The 21102-nt window shown below is 40.2% G+C and overlaps 1 protein-coding gene across 2 annotated transcripts in view; it reads right to left on the bottom strand.

Moving 5' to 3' along the window:
* AUTS2 (activator of transcription and developmental regulator AUTS2) overlaps positions 1-21102 on the bottom strand; it is a 105938-nt gene that overhangs the window by 31954 nt on the left and 52882 nt on the right. Inside the window, exons 2-7 of one of the 2 annotated variants that reach the window (XM_040424821.1) lie at positions 20186-20663; positions 18910-19157; positions 18513-18754; positions 14758-14802; positions 9898-9993; positions 2855-2926 (exon numbers count right to left, since the gene is read on the bottom strand). In XM_040424821.1, the coding sequence (XP_040280755.1) occupies positions 2855-2926; positions 9898-9993; positions 14758-14802; positions 18513-18754; positions 18910-19003 (549 nt within the window). In that variant the 5' untranslated portion in view covers positions 19004-19157; positions 20186-20663. Of the gene's footprint in view, positions 1-2854; positions 2927-9897; positions 9994-14757; positions 14803-18512; positions 18755-18909; positions 19161-20185; positions 20664-21102 lie in introns of both variants that reach the window. The other variant, XM_040424820.1, reaches the window with a different exon arrangement.

The following is a 21102-nucleotide window of genomic DNA, read 5'->3' on the forward strand; positions in this document are numbered from 1 at the left end:
TCAAATAGGGGTCTGACATAAATAAATTTAGATAGTAGATGTTTAATATAATTGTAAAATTGTTGAATTTCCAGCTCCTCATGGGATTAATGGGGAAAATTTTGGAATATATCTGATCATAAGGGTAGGAATGTAAATTCAGACCCAAGAGGGCCAGTGGAGTAATAGAAAGAATAGAGAGCGCACAGGAAGAAAATGACCAAGTATGCTGAAATTTGTCTTTTTTATCTAGGTTTATTTACCATATACCAGGAACGTTGTTTGACTTCAGGGTATAGGAGGGGATTATATTGTGGATGCTCAATACAAGGGATAGAGAACTCATTTGTATTGATAGGCAAAGCCGACTGGAATCATTTGTGCCTCTGGGCCAATACCAACCACTCTAGCTATTACATACTTAATTTTGGTTAGTAAACTGTACCTTAGGAGAATTTATTGCATGACTGTCTTTATTTTGGTAGACTCAGACTAAAATTAGAGAGATTATGGATCTTCTCTATCCACGGATCGGGGTCTGCTCAAATAACCAAATAGTTAGGCTGCTCCCAACTGTTAAATTATGAGATTTTATGAAAATTATTAAAATGTAAGGACATTTTAAAAATCATTAAATTCACTTATACATTCAAAAATGTATAGTTACCACATTAAAATATGCTGCTTTTGGCACTGGCTTAGCTTGCCCAAATTTCTTATACTGTATGGATTTCTATTGCATGTCTACATGGTTTCTAGACCTAGAACACAACAACGTGCATATTGCATCTTATTATGCCCTTCAAAACATCTCACATCCACTTTCTTCACGTGTAATCATTTTAACATAACGTGACATCTTGGGGACATGATCTGATGGTAAGTGACAGGCCTGATTTTTGGGTTTCTGACAGCTGACAAAAGGGCAACAAACAAATCACAACATTTTGCTGCAAACTATCTTCTGAGATAACTAATGCAGATTTGCTGGCAATAACGATTCTTCAGTGATGATATTTTTAGAAATTAAAGCGTCTTTCATATTAAACATTCCCTCTGTAATAATGTCATTGCCTTCAAATGTTTTATTATACACTTAAAATGGTTGAAAACTGTCTATAGAAGATCCCTTTATATGGCTCAATATGATTATTGGATGAAACTCTTCCCAGTAGGGATGAGATGTCAACCTTTTCATTTAGTGATAAATGCTTGTTTTTGCACAAGGAGATATTCATCCTTCTCCCCTCCCATAGGAAAAGATAAGGGTGGTGGTGTTCACACCTCAAGGACAGCCTCAGTGTTCTAGAGTAATAAGATATGTACCCATTATAGTCAACACTGCAAAGTAGTTGAGTAAACCAGTTATTTAAAGGGGTATTCCAGTTATATTAAGTTATCCCCTATCCACAAGATAGGGATTAACTATTGGATCAGTGGGGGACCTACTGCTGGGACTGCCACCGATCACAAGAACAGAGGGCTCCGTACCCCATGGATCTACCTGAAATGAATGGTTCATCCAGTCAGGTTGCTCCATTCATTTCTATCTGTGTTGCCACCGGTAACAGATATTAAGTTCTAGCTGCCATACATTCATTGGCTATGGCGCCCGTTCCGCTCATGAGTGGAGCGGGGGCGTCATCTTCAAAGTCCTAGCCAGTACCATACATGTACACCGCTGGTCAGGAAGGGGTTAAAGCACGCCATGAAAACAATATGAGGCACCATTCACATCACTCTTATTTATTTCCATTGTTCTGCTCCATTCTAGGGGTCCCACATAGCTGACCAGAACCACACAAATCTAGAACTATAATTAATTGTCTGTGGTTTTCTTTTCAGGGTCCTGAATTAACTGCAGAAAAAAGTCCTGCATGCAAGAATAATATTATAACTGGTTTTATATGTATTGTCCCTTTTCTAAATAGAACATGTAATAACTGTTCCTAGGATAATGTAGTCTTACACAATGCTTATTCAAATGAGTAGTTGGCCATGTAATGCATAACTGTGTCAAGTCTGCCAGGTTGGAGCTTCTCTTAGTAGCTGTTTTTTGCTCAAAGAGGGAAGTCTGAATCTCTGGACTCCCACTTTGATGTTATATCAATAAAGTGCCATGGTCCAGATACATTTAGGTATAGACGAGCATCGTAGCTTTTGCACCAGCAACCAAAAAAACTGCTATTAGATGCATTTATTTTGTAGGGACCACAAAAAGTGGGTGTTTGAGAAACATACGAAACAACAGTGAACACTATATTGGATTTCCGTATTTGCAAATAAACAAAGTGGAACAGATTTTAGGATCAGATGGAGGCCAGAAGCTGTGTCACTATGACAGATGTATTTTCTATACCATTCACCTAACTAGCCTACTGTATCCGATAGTAATGACATGCAATTTACAAACGCCATCTCTTTAGTGTATCTAATTCAATGCCTGCCATCAGTATGAAGTTATTTACCATACCAATCCTTGTGGATAAGCTCTAAATTTAGAGGGATGCTTGTCCTTTGAACATGGATATAACATTAGATCAGGGTATGTCAGGCAGCCTGTAGGATCTCCCTTCTGAGATCTGAGACTAATATGACAGGTTCTGAAATATGAGTTTGTCCTGCAGCACATAACAAGAATGCTATGGAGAATGACAATAAAAATGATCAAGAAAAAACTAGTTAAGATTCCATGCACTATAGCATGAGGAAATGTCCCTTAAGCAACAAAATGACATCATAGTCCAGAGAAAGCATAAGGTGTAAGATTAACTAGCTTTTTGTGACAAGGACATTTATCACTCCCAGGAGGGTTAGAAACATGTTGACATAATGGTGACACTGTGGACTGTGGAGTTGTTCTTCTTCCACTTACCCTTGGGTCCTTCTGCAACAGAGTGTGAGGGACAGTTCCAGGTCTGGCTGCAACATCAATAGGATTGGAAGTCTGAGAAGAAGACAACGTTTGAAATTAATTGGATGTGACAAAATAGTTTTCTTCTCTGTGCTACTTTGTATCTTTTTTAGCTTTGTGTTTGACAAGCCTCTGTGCCTGGCCGTTTCTTTTTCATTTTCAGGCAGCTAAGGCCTAATGGCCTGTAACTTCCCTTGATAAGTGAAGCTAAACATCATCAACTACGACAGTGGAAACAAGGGGCTATATTAGCAGCAATCTTTCCAGTGTTCACCCTTTCGTCAACCTTTAAGTTGTAACGTAAAACCTTGTCCTTCTAAAAACCAGGGTATAAGAAGGTTAGTATTACCATTCTACAGGTTGTAGGCCAGTGTCACAGTGCAATTCTTTATTTCAAGTGTCAGTAGGCTGAGTGTCTTAGACAATATTCCCCTAGGGACAGTGATAATGAGAAAAGCTCCCATCTCTAACTTGGATGAAATTACACACGGATTCTTCAGCGATACCACAAAGTTATCAGTTGAGCCTGCTCTGCTTCTGAGCTGCCTTGTGTTGTCAATTATGTCTAAATTGTATGCTCAGTTGCATGTTCCTCTGGTTAACTGTCATTCATTTTCCTTTTATAAAATGGAACTTTAATCCTGCCAGTCATTATACAAAATGCTCCGTCAATAGTATCTGTACAGATACAATGCAAGGAGCTAATGTATCATTAAACATGTGTACACTGGTTCCTCTTCACAGTTACACTTTAGAATAAAGGAGAAAACAATACCTTCCCATATGCTGCATAATTTATGATGAACTTTGACCACCAAGCTTAACAGGCTGCTATTACATTCACAAACCATTAAGGGTGTGCACTGACTTCAAATATCACATCACAGAAGCAGGTTAAGTCAGTTACAATGACCTTGGGTCAGAACTATATTAGATTGCAAGTGCAGATTATCCTTCCAGAGCCACTTAACTATCTTACGATAGTGCCATGAAGAAAAGAAACCACTTGAGCTATAATGCACTCAACAATTAGGAAAAAAGTAATTAGTGTATGGATGGGCAACCGCTAATAAAAAGCCATTCCGGGAAAGGATGTTATGTTACACTATTACAGAAGAAGCCACCGGGGACCATATATAGCAAAGAGAAAATTCATTGTACCATAGCGTTGTACAAGAAATTAAAAAGTAAGCTATTCATTCAAAAGTTTGTACCATTCAAATTTGTTGGCTACAGTGTAGCATATTTATTAAAGTGTACAAAAACATGTCTTAATTGTATATTTTTGTCACAGTACATTTGGAAAGTCTTCAGAGCCTTTAACTTTTTTTCACATTTTGTTATGTTGCGGCCTTGTGCTAAAATAAAAAAATTAAATAAAAATGTTTCCTCATCATTCTGCACTCAATATTCCATAATGATAAAGTGAAAGCACAATATTCAAAATCTTTGTTAATTTATTGAAAAGGAAAAACTAAAATATTGCATTGACATAAGTATTCAGACCTTTTAATTAGTACTTAGTTGAAGCACCTTTGGCAGTGATTACAGCCTCTAGTCATCTTGGGTATGATGCCACAAAGTTTACACACCTGGATTTAGGGACTTTCTGCCATTCTTATGTGCAGATCCTGTGAAGTTCTCTCGGATTAAATGTGGACTTTTGGTGGACAGCCATTTTTCAGGTCTCCCCAGAGATATTTGATTGGATTCAAGTCAAGGCTCTGGCTGGGCCACTCAAGGACATTCACAGAGATGTCTCTAAACAAGCCCTGTGTTGTCTTGGCTGTGTGCTCAGAGTCATTGTCTTCTTTGAAGGTGAACCTTCAGCCAAGCCTGAGTTTCAGAGCAATCTGGATCAAGTTTTCATTAAGAATATCTCTGTACTTTGCTGTACTCTTTTCTATTCAGCCTTCCTTCAACCCTGACCATAAAAAACACCACCACAGCATGATGCTGTCACCATTATGCTTCACTGGCGGGGTGGTATTGGGTAGGTGATAAGCAGTGCCTGGTTTTCTGCAGACATAAATCTTAGAATTAAGTTCAAAGATTAATTTTGATTTCATTAGACCAGATAATCCTGTTTCTCACAGTCTGAGAGTAATCTTTGTGCAAACTGCAAGCAGGCTTTCATGTGTATTTTACTGCTGCACTGATGATTGACCTTCTGGAAGTTTCTCCCATCTGCACACAGCATCTTTAGAGCTCATCCAGACTGACCACTGGATTCTTGGTCACCTCTCCTACCAAGGCCCTTCTCCCAATGAATTTAGTTTGATGGGGCAGCCAGCTCTAGGAAAAGTCCTTCTCCAGAACTTTGCCTCCACATAGTCCTGTCTCTTAGCTCCACAGGCAGTTATTTTCTTCACAAGGCTTGGTTTTTGCTATAATATCATTGTCAGCTGTAATAGGCAGTGTTTTTCCAAATGTTGTCTAATAAACTGAATTTACCATCAATTGACTCTGCTCAAGCTGTAGAAACACCTCAAAGATTGTCAAGAGAAAGCTAACTTTCAAGTGTTATATTATAGGGTCTGAATAATATAGTTGAAAATTTAGTTTTTCCTTTTTAATTAATTTGCAAAAATGTCTACAATTCTGTTTTTACCTTCTCATTATCGAGTATTGAGTGCAGATTTCTGAAGCATTTTATTTTAGTACAATGTCACAACATTAACAAAAAAAGAAAAAGTAAAGGGTCTAAAGAGTATCTATCATGAACAATGCATCTTTCATACCTAGTTAAACATTTTTGCAATTAAGTCACATTGTTTAGACAATTCTGTGTAAATTTAAAAAAAATTTAGGCCACGGGAGTACGGGCCCCAAAAATTAGGCATTCACCTGACAGAAAAGAACTTGTGATGATGTGGCTGGAGGTACATTAAGCGGTCACTGGATAAAAATAGAACTGTAGGCCACTGGAGTAGAGGCCCCAAAAATTAGGCATTCAACTGACACAAAAGAACTTGTGATTCTGTGGCTGGAGGTACATTAGGTGGTCACTGGATCAAAATTTTACTGTATGCCACTGGAGTACAGGCCCCAAAATTTTGGCATTCACCGGACAGAAAAGAACTTTGGCTGATGTGGCTGGAGGTACATTAGGCATTCACTGGCTAAAAATTTTACTGTAGGCCACTCGAGTACAGGCCCCAAAAATTAGGCATTTACCTGACACAAAAGAACTTGTGATCCTGTGGCTTGAGCTACATTAGGCAGTCACTGGATAAAATTTTTACTGAAGGCCACTGGAGTAGAGGCCCCGAAAATTAGGCATTCACCTGACAAAAAAGAACTTGTGATTCTGTGGCTGGAGGTACATAAGGCGGTCACTTGATAAAAATTGCACTGTAGGCCACTGGAGTAGAGGCCCCAAAAATTAGGCATTCACCTGACAGAAAATAACAAGTGATTATGTGGCTGGAGGTATATTAGGTGGTCACTGAATAACAATTTTACTGTAGGCCAGTGGAGTACAGGCCCCAAAAATTAGGCATTCACCTGACAGAAAAGGCCTGGAAATGCTGCATTCTGCCAGCCCTCTGTGATGCTGGTAACATGTCTGCCATTTTGAGTTTGTACCGAGGGTCTAAGTACGTTGCCACCCAGTACTGGTCCTTGCCCTTTATGCTTTTTATACGGGGGTCCCTCTGCAGACATTGGAGCATGAAGGCCCCCATTTGCACTAAATTGGAAGTGGTGGAGCGCCCTGGCTCCTGCTCATCGCAAAGAAAAATGTCGTCCTCAGTCTCCTCCCCCCAGCCACGGACAACACCAGGGATACCCGTAAAGTTTGAAGTCCCCCTCAAAGCCTGCTCTTCTTGCTTCTCCTCCTTCCCCCAGCCACCATCCTCCATTGACTCCTCTTCAGACTCCTGCTGACTTGTCTCAGATGGAGTAGCCCCCCCCCCGGGAATTCATTCAGCATTGCGACTTCCTCATCTTCTTGCTCCTGCTCCTCGAAGGCTTGATTAAGGACACAACGCAATGCACGAAGAACGCAAGAAGGCGTAAGGTACGATGTCACTGATGGTGCCCTGGCTGCGAGTGACCAGTTTGGTGATCTCATCAAACGGCCGCAGAAGTCTGCATGCGTCGCGCATGAGCAGCCACTGGCACAGTTAAAAGAAACCAAGCTCCCCAAAACCTGTCCTGCTGCAGAGTTATCACAGGTAGTCGTTAACAGCACGTTACTTCTGGAGCAGCCTATCAAGTATATACAAGGTCGAGTTCCAGCGTGTCGTGCTGTCACAAACCAGATCTCTAATGGGCAAGTGGTGTCGGCGCTGAACATCAGCAAGGCGAGCCATGGCCGTATGAGATCTTCTAAAATGGCCAGAGATTTTCCTGGCCTGCCGCAAGATGTCCTGGACCCCGGAGTATTTGGCAACGAATCGCTGCACGACTAAGTACAGGACGTTTGCCATGCACGGCAAGTGTGTCATTTTTCCCTGTTTCAGCGTGATCAGCAGATTAGCACCGTTGTCGCACACCACTTTACCAACTGTCAAATTGAGCGGGGTTAGCCACTGATCGGCCTGTGACCGCAGAGCTGAAAGGAGTGCAAGACCAGTGTGGCTCTTGGCTTCCAGGCACAACATCCACAGCACAGCATGGCAACGTCTCACCTGGGACATCAAATAGGTTCTGGGGAGCTTGGGGGGGGGCGCAGTGGAAGAGACGGTAGTAGTGAAAAAGGTTACATGCTTGACGACCGTCAGAAGGATCACCCAGTGGGCAGTAAAAGTTATGTACCTTCCCTGCCCGTGTTTGCTAGACCACGTGTCTGTGGTCAGATGTATCTTGGCACTGACACTGTGTGCCAGAGATATATTTACTTGCCGCTGAACGTGTCTATATAGCTTTGGGATGCCCTTCTGGGAGAAATATTTCCTTCTTGGGACCTTTCATTGCGGTGTGCCAATAGCCAGAAATTTTCTAAAGGCCTCCGAGTCCATCTGTTTATATGGCAGTAGTTAGCGACAAGCCAGCGGTCAGCCGTTGGGCGAGAGAGTTATCCGGGCCACAGAAGCCTGCCTTATGCCAGATGAACGCGACAATGGCACGGTGAAAGGTGGAGTGGAGAACAAATGGGAGGAGAGAGGAAAAGGAGAAGAGGCAGGATGTGGAGCGTCAGGAGAGTGGCTTTGTGGGTTCTGATGGCGTTGCTCCCACTGGGCTCAGTGATGGGAGGCCAGGTGCCTTCTTAAGGCGGTAGTCCCTCGGTGAGTGATAGATTTACTGCGACTTATGCATTGACAGCACAGGCTACAGATGGCAACACTATTGTCAGCAGCTGACACGTTCAAAAAAAGCCCACACTGCGGAGCCATGTGTCAGCATCCTGGAAGCGCCAGAAGTGACCGTGCATGGTAGATGGCTAGCTCTAGATACATTTGCAGTTTGTTGCCTCCTGTGCACTGCGAGCGTGCCTGCTTGTCCTCCTTCTCCTCCCTCTCTGCTGCTCCGTCTCTCCCTCTGAACTCCACTCCTCTTCCTCTCTAGTGGTCACCCACGTGACGTCCATCCACACGTCATCATCCTCACCTTCACCACCACTGACATTTGAGATCTCGGAGTAGGCAGCAACAGCGGGAACCTCCCTCCTTGGGCTGTTCTGGGTACTGTCATCAGACCGCTGGGTGACGGCCTTTGCTACCTCCTCTTCCTCATCTGATGTCAAGAATGGCTGTGCATCGGTAATTTCGGAATGGATAGGAAAATAATTCCTCTTGTGTGGAGTGGCTATGGTGGTGGTGGTGTTGGTGGTGGATTTGGGGGTGCACACAGCTAAGAGTGAGGAGGGTGCAGAAGCGGGAGGGTGAGTGAGCCACTCAACCAACTCTGGTGCACCCTGCCTCTTACTCTGCCTGTCATTTTCAAAATGACCCTGTGCCTAAGTCCATAGAGAAGAGCAGTATTTGTGGAAGCAGGTATATTGCAGGCCTCAATCAATATTTGGTGGAAGCAGGTATATCTAACCCCTTAATCAGTCTTTTGTGGAAGCAGGTATAACGCACCTCTCAATCAGTTTTTTTGGGGGTCAACTGGTATATCACACCCGTTGCAATTAGTTGTTCCAATTGCTTTTGTCCCTCTATATAGCTGCGGTATCACAGCAGAACCGCACACAAGTGCTACACATTTCAAATGCACTATATAGAAAGTATATTAGAGGTATATCACACCCCTGCCTCAATCATTTTTTTTGTGGGGCAACTGGTATATCACACCCGTTGCAATTAGTTGTTCCAATAGCGTTTGTCCCTCTATATAGCTGCGGTATCTCAGCAGAACCTCACACAACTGCTGCACAATACAAATGTACTATAATATACTTTCTATGTTAGAAAGTATATTATAAGTATATCACACCTCTCAGTATATCACACCTATCGATAGCACACCCATGCCAGTCCTTAAAAGGACTTTTGTGGCCCTATTAGCTACCGTTTGGTGTCCCTAACAGCCTGTCCCTGCTCCACAAAGCAACCTCTCCCTACACTGACAAAATACAGAATGTAAAATGGCAGCCAGATCGGGTTCTGTTATAGGGTGGGGGGGTGTCCTTGTACTGAAAAGTCTCAATTGGCTGTCCTGTCCCACCTGATGGATGTGTCATGGGTCAAAGTTTGGCGCAATGAAAAAGTAAAAGGCGTGCGCAAACATCGCCATATGTTCGCATGTTCGGCGAATTGTGAGCGCTCAAAGTTCGCTGCGAACCGATCACCGGACGATCCGCAAGGCCATCACTACAATCAAACACCAACAGATAATATTATGGAAAGAACAATAAATGAGCAGAGCCTTATGATCTTATTTTTACTCAGATCCTTTGTACTTTATGCCAAAACCTTTGGGTAACTAAAGTGCTCATAAAATGGATTTTAAATATATTTTCCGATTTGTCTGTAATAGAACCCTATGCCGTTGACATATTTTCATTGAGAGGGGTCAAATGTTATATATTGAAGCTGAATTATTCAAAACGTTCTTACCTTAGGCTGAAATGCCCCTTGAAGTGATCCAAAGGGGCCAGTAGGAGGGATCATGGGAGGAATACCCGATACAGCTGGAGGATATGAATGGAATAACTGCAAAAAAACAAAAATCAATTAATGGACAGAAGAGTAACTCAAACAGCACGACACAAAACCACACCACAAGTACAAAGCCAAAAGCAGACATTGATGCGGGTAGACTAATCGGTTCTCACTGTCAAATCAGTTGTGGTTTAATGTATGTGGAAAGGAGAACTTTAAGGGCGTTCAACATTAATTAGCACAGAAATGATACCCTTGATGAATTCCTTTATTCCAAAATAAAAGGTGATTTTGTAATTATGAATTATTAAACTGGATTGAATGCCTAAGTGGTTTCAGAATTTAGAGTACATCAAAAGCAGGAGGGATGTTAAGCCAAATAAGTCCAAGGGAAATACAGCAAGCTAATTAAAAAATGAAGCTTTAAGAGTGCCAGGATTTCACTCCATTAAAACTCAATTACTTTGTTAAAAGGTTTAATGGTGTTGTGTAAGAAATTAAAGAATATGCACAATTATGACTTCATTACTCTGCTTTACTGGCTATGCTATCATTCCTAATGCAAATCTATTGGTCATTTAATAAGCAGCTATAGCTGTATGATCTTACTACTAGTAAAGAATAAGAAATGTAAGCTAATATAGTTTTATCCATTTTAAATGGAAAATAGATACCAAGAATCCGGTTTCTAGAAAAGTGATATATGCATGGAGCTTAGCTCTTCAACTTACCAAAAATTACATTTTATTATAATTATCTATTATTATATGTATCATTTGGGTACACATACTGTCCGCTATAGTGGTTTACTGCCCGTTTACTTGGAAAATCACAAACTTTGATAAGTTTTTTTAGGCATATGAGGCATATGCTATACTCTGTACATGTAGTAGGGCTGAGAACATTGCCATGAAATTAGCACAGACAAAAAACTATGTTTCAGAAATTAAGATAAATATTTGCATCTTTGAATATGTTACTTTGAACCTTTATTTCTTCATTTTAGCAGACAGGTATGGAAGTTTGAATATCTATGGAAGCTCTTAAAGGAACACTCATAGCAAAACCCATATACTGCGTTATGCTTAGTGCAGTGTCTCAGGGGTGGTGCTTAAATCAGGGGTTCATATTATCATAAAAGAAACCCTGTGTTATACACCACTGCATCAGACACAGCACTAGATATAATGCAGTGTTCTTGTGTTGCCCAGTGTGTTCCTTTCACTTAGAATATTACAGGTGACAAGAGCTGTTATAGCTACAAATTATTGGAAAGACAAGGAAAATTTATTGTGACATAATTAAATGGCTTGTCCTCTCTTGGCAATGCCATTTTGTTACAAGGGTCACCTGAAAATTAGTTGACTGAGGTAGTGTCATCAGGACTATTGTCCTGTAGCGACACACCAGGGCAAATGAAGCGTAACATAATACTTACTAAAATCAATGGGCTGTAATAAAAAAACTGGAAAAACATTCCAGAGAAACTTTAGAGATTTTAAAAAGGGAAGCTTTATAATAAACCAAATATGAAAAATATATCTGCCTGGTAATAAACAATCAGACATGGATCCCATTGTCATGTTTAATACACTATTTAAAAATAATGCCAAGCATGCCAAAATATATTTTGTCACAAATTCCAATGTTCGAATGAGAAGAACATATTGTACGTCTTGTCTAACTTGGACCTCTCTGAGATCCTTTTTCTTAATAGGAAAACATGTACAAATATGGTCACATGACTTTTCTAGTATTACATGGTTGCATTTTTTATATCATAGGTTACAATTTAAAATATCTGCCAAAGTAAATCTACCAAATACTGTTACAAGTATCTGGGAATATGCTGTATTATGACTAATATAGGGCTGGAGGGGGTAGAGTATGACTCAGCTATTCAAAGAACCACAAAGAGAGAAACCCTACGCTTTTCTCCAACCCCTCAGCCTTTTTACTAGGCATACACTGTGTATCAGTTTCAAAGTCGCAACTAGGTTTTCCTTTACCTTGGGAAAACACACAATTTGCTGCTTTAGCCTTGTATCTAAATTCTCAGTCCAAGGAAGAGGGTATTGTTGCTGCTGTCTCTGGTACACAGTACCTGTGGAAATACATCCCCCTTTGCAGCTATACCCCTGATCAGTTTGCCAAAAGTGGTCTTTATAAGATCACAATGCACAAATAAAAAAAACAAAGAATTAAATAATAAAGATAGCTTTGTTACGTGTATATAAATAGCAAACATATAACTGACTCCTTTAAAATTTGATATAAAAATGTGGTTTCTAAGTGCTTCATGAACGGCCTGGTTGCAATAAGATGATCACAAAGTGTTCCCCTGTGATTAGCTGTAATCTGCTTGGAAACCTTGCAGCATGTGTTCCATTTCCCTGTAGCATGACCTCAGGAGAAGTTAAGCATTACTCACTAGCCATTCACCTCAATGGGTTGTTGTGTAATGCAGGCCCGGGCATTTTCTCTGGGATGAGAGATGCTCTTTGTAACTGGTCTCCACTTTGGCCAAGAAATAAGTATGCCAAACAGATCTCCCATTATTAACTAACAATCCCCTAATAGGGGCTATGAAAACTGACAGACAACAACTTCACCAGTACTATAATGCACGGATGTATTGATGCATATAGTCACATTAAAGCTGGACAAGTGTAAAATATATGATTGCCAGAAATACTCATTACAATTGGACTTTTCGGTCGTAAGACCTTCTTCAGCAAAATGAGTCTATGCAAAGACAAATAAAATATATATTTTTTTGTCTTTCCATAGTGTGAACATTCAACTATCCTGGGCTCCACACCTCTTAATGGACTGCAGATGTCAATGCTATATTTTATACTTCATGGATAGCTATTAGCCGTGTATAGCTGTAACTAGATAAAAATTTAATTTTAGCTTTAGTAAATAGCACTTTTCTATATTATATTATACTATGGTGACATAGTATAATATACGGCACATATTCAATTGTTCATCACCTTCAGCTTCCAACACAAACATAGGTGATATTAATGGCTTTTAAATGATTTGTCAGGCATTGCTCTCAATTTCTCCCGATCTCAAAATATCAGAGCAAGCACAGTACATTAGCTATAAATGTTATAATAAGTGGATATATTATTAAGGCAGAACTTTTCTAATTCTAGACTCAATGTACCAAACATAACAGTCAATCTGCTGTAATTTGTGGCTTTATAAAGGTGATAGGTGAACTACAAATGGGACAAATAACCTAGGTAAAACAATTAGTCAAAACTTTGAAAAAAGTGAGCAGAGAACAAAAAAGAATCTTGAACACCCCCCCCCCCCCCCCCCGTTCCCAGTAGCTTTCCTCCCTCCTTAAACTACTTAAAGAGATTTTCTCAAGTCATACATTGATGGCATATAGCTAGGGTATGCTACCAATGTATGACATGTGCCAGTACCACCTCTGGGACCTGCACATGTCTCCAGAATGGGGTCCCTAAGTGAAGGAGAGCACAACATCCATGTGTGTGCAGCGTGGTCTCCATTCATCGCTTTAGGAGTCCCAAATATAGGCAAGCGAGAGCGCTTGGTTATTTTCAGAAGTCCCACAGCAGTGAATGGAGAGTGCATTGCTCAGGTACAGCCACCACTCCTTACACTGCTATTGGACTGCTAGAAGTAGCGGAGCCAGTGCTTGGGTATTTTCAGAACCCTCATAGCTATGAAGGATGGCAACCGCATATGCAAGGCGTCTCTCCGTTCACTTTGGAGGGTCACAGAGGTGGGACCTGCACCTATCTGACATTTATGGCATATCCTAGTGTTAAGCCATTAATATATGGCTTTGCAATGTGCACAGGGCATGTGTGGCAGCACTCAAATCCTTACAGTTATATTAAGCCCATGGCTCACATATTAAGGCATCTGAAAGAGCATAGCACAGTATGCCTTCATATGAATTGGAGGTATATTCTCTATATAATATAGACACGCATGCACAAGGCTTTAATATTAGGCACTTCAGCCCTGATTTATCAAAAGGAGACAATTTGAGGTATGTCTTTAAATGTGTCTATTTGCATAAAGGTAACAATTTACTCCAAAATAAAGACATAATCAGTTTGATAAATCACAGACTTCTTGCAATTTTCGTTAATTTGGGAATTTTCAATGGTATCAGGGAATTTCAATGGTGCCCTCTTGTACAGGTGACAGGAACCCTTTAAATTTATTTGCTAGAATTTCTGCTATAAACAGGCTCATGCTATATAGTAGTCACATCTAACTAGTAGGGTCTGTCCAATAACTCAGTGTAATAAACTGAGTTTCCATTTTATCTGTCATCCGCTGCACACAAGAATTATATCTGGTTCTGGAAATCTTTACCATTCTAAATACTTTGTTAGATTATAGAGTTTCCATTTGCAGCAGACATGATTTGATTTGGATCGGAATAACTTACATTTTTTTCGTGTAGGTTTTATAACACCCATGAAATCCCTATTTAAAATTCCTGGCTGATCATTACTCTCCCAGTGGGAACAAGCTCACGCTGTATGTCATCTTTCTCACAGTAAGACTTCTTGTACAGTTTATGAGCACTGACAAATTTTGATTAAAAACAGGATAGTGCATCTCTAGAAGAAATGAATAACATGAATGACGCTTGTATATTGCCAAAGCTGATGTAAGAGAAAGCAATGGGAATGCCAGGCCATATGATTAAGGGAAGCATTGCAATCTTGGCAGGTTATTGTGGGGTGATGTTTGCTGCATGCTACAGACAAGAGAGAAGCCAACATTTGAACACAGCACTTTTACACTCACACTGTGGCGGTAGAAGGGGTCAACTTTTGTAGGATATTTGTCAAACTGCAAAGGGATCAAAGCAAATGGTTATTACTGTGTCTCAGCAAAGTATCTATAAAGATCATGATTGTATCACACAGTTTAATGACCAAGAGCACTGTCTGCAGCCCATGTACAGCGCATTGTGAACAAGCACACTGTTTAACCTCCAGTGAATCTATTATCATTTCATCCTGATGCTTTTATGAGATAAATAAAATTATGTGCTGAATGCTGTGCACACAAAGACATTTTTATAGCTGCCTTGTATTTTATTTTTATGATAAAAGATGATCCCTATAAATACATTTCCCTATAATAACATTGTAATACTGCAGCGAGACTGCCACAATAACCCAAGGGGGGGGCCTTGTAAGAAAATATAGGATTGCATTGGAAAATAAGCATCTCTTTTATTACCTGTTTACTGGTGTTGTTCAAGCACAGCCTTGCATTTATTTATATATGGAGCTAACATTTTTACTTCCATCGACAGAACTGTTCAAACACTGTAGAGCGTGTGGTCTATTATAGATGTTACTAGAGATCTTGTCAAAGGCATCCCTCGTCATAGGTGTCGGTGAGTAAATTTGGCCAATTTTCATGATAAACCTTGACTTTGATGTTGCAGAGTCAAGGGTAATGCCAACAATATCAAATGTTTTTTTTTTTTATCCATTTAAACCACTTAACCACCTCAAAAATGTATTAAAGTGCAGGTTGACCATTGGTGATCCTATAGTAAACACTTAGAAAACTGCATAAATAGTAATTGGTTAGCTTGCACTTATTATCTGAAAAGCTGTCCATAAACATACAATAGCTTTCAGCTGGTTATCACCAACAGCTGCCTCCCCATAAACATGCATGCTGCGCTTGAATTCGGCTAAGCTTCTGTGTTTACTTCAGAAAGTAGAGTGGGATAGTCTTCTGCCAGTGGCTTATCTTTTTCTAGGTAAAATTCCTCTATATCTGCCATTGATTTGACATTTTGGAGCCCCCTACTTATTAGAGAATCCAGCCAATATCTGAGGGATAGATCAATTATGGACAGTTAAATACTCCCTGCTGAAATGTTTTGAGTGATGTCATAAATTTTGTCTTTCATGTACTAATCCAAACAGTACTGAAAGCAATGGAACATTGCAAAATAACATAACTTTTTACTGTCTATCAATTACCAAAGTACTCAATCTTTACTTAATTACTCAATCTTTAAGCATAAATATAAGGCTTAAAGGGGCTGTGCATCTTTGGGATAGGGGTTGGCAAACCCCCCTCCTTGGCAGACCTGTGAAGGGAAGCACACTTGTCTACTTTCCGGAGCTGGCTCCCGGGTATTTCTCTCCCCATCCTCGGCTTCTCTGTTCAGCTCCCAGGATATAACTTTCTGTTTTGATACCACTGCAGCCAAATGCAGGCCGCAATGGTGACTTGATTCCCTTGAATCATGTCAAATAGTCAAGTAATACAAGGGGGAGGTCACTTTTGCATCCAGCAATTGGCTGCAGTGGCATCAAAACAGAAGTTTAGATCCTGGGAGCTGAGGCTAGGGAGAGACGGAGACAGGAGCAAGCACCAGGAAGCATGTAAGTGTGCTTCCTTTTGCAGGTCTGCCAAAGGAGAGAGTTGTTAACCCCCCAAGTTCCGAGCAAGTGCACGTGCGTGATAAAAAACTGAATGTGGTACCCAGACCCGAACCCGGACTTCTTCACTGAAGTTCGGGTTTGGGTTCGGTGTTCTGTAGATTTTATTATTTTCCATTATATCATGGTTATAATGGAAAATAATACCATTATTTGATATAGAATGCTAAGTAAAATGTCCATTAAGGGTTAAGAAATAATAAAAAAAATTACTTACCTCATCCACTTGATCACGCAGCCGTTATCGTCTTCTTTCTTCTTCTTGCAGGACCTGCAAAAGGACCTGCGCTGACGTCATCGCAGTCACCACGTGGTGAGCGCAGTGATGTCAGCGCAAGTCCTGCTGGATGAAGATAGAAGGTCCTTCTATCTTCATACAGCAGGACCTGCGGTGAGGTCACCGCGCTCACCACGTAGTGAGCTCGATGACGTCAGCGCAGGTCCTTTTGCAGGTCCTACAAGAAGAAGAAAGAAGACGATAGCGGCTGTGCGATCTAGTGGATGAGGTAAGTAATTTTTTTAATTATTTTTAACCCTTAATTGACATTTTACTTAGCATTCTGCATTAAATAATGTTATTATTTTCCATTATAACCATGTTATAATGGAAAATAATACAGTAAATGGACTTTAATGGGGTCACGGGGCTCATCTCATCATCTCCTTAGCAACCATCCATGAAAATTGCATTTCATCCGCACTTGCTTGCGGATGCAATGTGATTTTAACGCAGCCCCATTCACTTTTTTGTGGCCTGCGTTGCGTGAAAAACACAGAATATAGAACATGCTGCAATTTTCACACAATGCACAAGTGATGCATGAAAAAAATTGCTCATGCACACAGCCCCATTGAAATTAATGGGTCAGGATTCAGTGTGGGTGCAATGCGTGCAGGTCACACATTGCACGCGTGCGGAAAACTCGCGCATGTGAAAGGGGCCTTGGGGGTTCTGTTTTGCATAGGAACCCTGAAAACACATTGTGTAGGCCCATATACCATAAGTACTGTATCTGTGCTTGGTACATGAAGGAACACCAAAACATAATACTGATAACTTACATAATACTATTTACTACTTTTCTCTCACATACATAGGTCTGAAACTGAGCAATATGTATAAAACAAACTAAAAATGGAGCTTAAGAGATCTAAATAGCTGGAAAATGTGAAGCATCAGATTTCCTTAGCAATAACTTTTCCTGTGATGCACTTGCATAATAAATCTAGTACAGATCTATGGTTCAGCATCCACAAGAGTTTGATTAATGATGCCTATAAAACATGTTGTTTTTATTATCTCCTTGTACAACTGTAAGTTATTTCAAATTGCATTCTTTATATATAAGCTAGCAATTGAAAGCTTCTATATTTTATGGATTGTTGGCAAGTTACAATTATGAACAACCATAATATTTGATGTATTTTACACAGTTCCCAAAAAGATAGGATGACTGTTCCCATAAACTATTTTATTGGTAAGGTACATTGTTGGTCATTTCCTGCATATTTTGTTAATCAGCCAAAAGACTTACAAAGGTGTTGTTTTTACACTGCGGTGAATGGAATAAAGGGTATTATACGAGCATTCTGAAAATAATAATACAGTGAAATCTGAAGAACCTATAATCAGATAAAAGTTAAGCTTATATTAGACCGGCAGATGGTTGTGCAGATCATCTCTAACAATCGTTCGTATGAACGCTCGTTAGCCATGATCTGGCAGTGTAATACTGAAGCCGATTACCTAATGAATGAGCAAATGCTCCTTCATCGGGTAATTGGAAACTTCAGCGGGTTTAAAAATCATCTTTTGCAGGTGGCAGATCTTGCTGTGTAATCACGATCTGCTGCTGGCAAAGGTTGATTCAGTATGGGGATGAGCAATGGCATTAGCGGTCACTTCTCTCCATACTGAAGAGGAGATCGCTGCATGTAATAGTAGCAGTCTCCTCCGCTGACGAACAGGCAATTGCCGGGAAAGAATGCTTCCTTTCCGACAATCGCCTTTACTTTTATATTATACCAAAAGCAATCGAGCAACAACCAGACTAACAATGAATAGAGTTGTGTTCTACTTATCCTCACATTTCTGCCTGGGGTACGCACCATGGGCGGTGCTGGAGTCGGCATAATGGCAGTAGTCGGGATGGCGTGCGGGAAAGGAGTAAAGGTGTGCTGGTGTGTGTGCTGATGCGTGTGCTGGTGTTGATGCTGGTGTTGGTGGAATTCTGTCCTCAGATATGGTGGCGGCCCTAAAGATGCTCCACGATCTGCACTTTGCGAAGCCAAAAAGCGTGTGTTCAGCTCTTGTCTGAGAAGGTCTTGTTCTACAAAGAGGGTAAAAAATGAAAAATTATGTGTTTCTTATTTTAGCATAACATGGAATCCGAGGTATTCTTTACTAACAATTAACATACAGTTTTTGCATAGTTCTAAGGGTTAATTTGATAAATTGTAAGCTTATCACTAACTTTATAATTACCTGAGTAAGTGCTGTTTGCTGGATGTCCTGGAACTGAAAGGGTCCCTGAAGTTAGTGGAGGTGGAGGAGGTAAAGCAGCAGGTGGGGCAAACATATTTGGGTGGTGCTGATGAGCAGAAGGTTGGATGGTTGGTGTAAAGCTATGCAAGGGACTGTGGCTTGGTATAGATAGGGGATATGGAGAAGGTGATGGATGAGTCAGATGAGATGGTGGCACTTCACGTTTGGCAGGAGTACTGCTTCTGCTGCTGCTGGAGAAAGAAAAATAAAATATTAGCAAAATCTGAGCATTATCACTTCTATCTCTAATAGCTGATTACTTATTTATACAAGATCAGAACCAACATAGATCTAGGTCACATACTACAAAAAAGAAAGATGAGTTTATCTGACAAGCTAAAGTGCAAGGCATTACTGACACAAAAGTTAAATACAAATTAATATTGGAATGAACAAAGTTATCGGATACCAGGTTTTATAAGTTGTTTATATTTTCTTTACATTATCATAATTAGAGATAAGCCAAGTTTTAAAAAATTTGATTTGGCAGCTTCGCCAAACTTCAATAAGAAATTTGATTTGTTACAAATTACTTTGTCACAAATCGCTTTCCATTGTATGGAGTAGGCCCAATGACATCAGATACCTCTCAGATGCCGTGCTCAACACTGATCGCAGCATCTGTGACTCACATTAAGCCTTTTAGGGGTTAATCAGGGGTTAAAAAAAATAATACTCACCTCATCCACTTGCTTGCAGAGAGGTTGTCCACTCCCATCTTGATTGAAGAAAATAGGCCCCCAGCATGACCACTCCCATCACCGCGCACCTCCTAGCATGATCATGTGGTCAGTTTATCACACATGCCGCTGGTCCTTTGGTGGGTTTACTTCAACCAAGACGGGAGTGGCTGGCCTCTCCGCGAGAAAATGGATAAGGTGAATATAATTTTTTAGAAAAAATGGATTAGTCACCACGAAGCTAGAGGAAATTCGACTTTGTGGCAAATCAAATTTTTCCTGAAATTCGGATCGAAGTCTACTTCAGATACTTCAATTCGCTCAACACTAATCATAATCATCATTATCATTATGACATTGCAAGCAATTTTACATCCTTGAGGTGTAACTAGGTAAAAGTTAATGATTTTTTAGTTCAGTTATGTTTCAGTTCATATGTGCATCTGCTCCACTACTGTTCTTTAGATGGGTGTCAGTTTAGTAAAAGAGGTCCTTATAATCATGCAAACATATTGTTAAAGAGAAATGTAACCAACCTTAAACTGTTCACACTCAAGCTGCTGCTATTGTAGTTGCACAATGTCTGGGACAAAGTTTGAGAAGGAGGTCGTGCTTGTGCTACTGGTGGGCTTGAATGAATATGTGGCTGAGAGGGTGGGCGAGCCTTTGGTGGCAGTTGCACTTGGGGTTGAGGTGGCAATGGATTTTCTTGCTCTATTGGAGCATGAGGAAGATGAAGAGGCTCAGTCTGTGTCTGTTTAGGTATTTCTGATTGAGAAATCACAATTGGTCCTGGAGAAGACAACAGAATTGGCTGTGTTTCTAATTCAGGTTGAATGGTAGGAAGTGTTGGTGGTCCTAGTTCTTTGCACACTGTAGTCTCCAACTGCAGCTCAGCAATACTGTCTTTACTCTTCTCTTGACTCCTTTCTAGTCCAGACACTTTTGGTGGAACTGGACCAGAGCCATCTTTGCATTTGCTTGTTGTCAGTAAACTGACACCCCTTTCTGAATCTGAAAGAAAAATAGGTATGTGTTTTGTCATATATGCATTATTTATTGCAAAAATTATTTTAAAAAAAACTGAAATTCAAACCATTCTGTGATAATAAAATTGCTTTGAATGCAAAAACATAATTTTATGCATAAATAATGTAATTACACTGTAAGCAGCAGAACTTTGGAAATCAGCTCAAATCTTCCAGCTGAAAATAACCACAGGTGACATATCACATTGTGAGCCTCATTACCTATCTAAGACCAGATGTTAATGAGTAAAGTAGGGTTTAGAACATATTGCAATAGAGAGCAGATGTGTTCTCTTTTTATACTCTCACAAAACACCTTTGTAGCTATTCTTATGGGCTGCCCAAAATGTTGTTATGTAAATGCTAAAATATGCACATTAAATAAGCTAGAAGCGTTCTAAGCAGATTGAATGGAAACATGTATA

This window comes from Bufo bufo, chromosome 3 (assembly GCF_905171765.1).
Source record: "Bufo bufo chromosome 3, aBufBuf1.1, whole genome shotgun sequence".
NCBI lineage: Eukaryota > Metazoa > Chordata > Amphibia > Anura > Bufonidae > Bufo > Bufo bufo.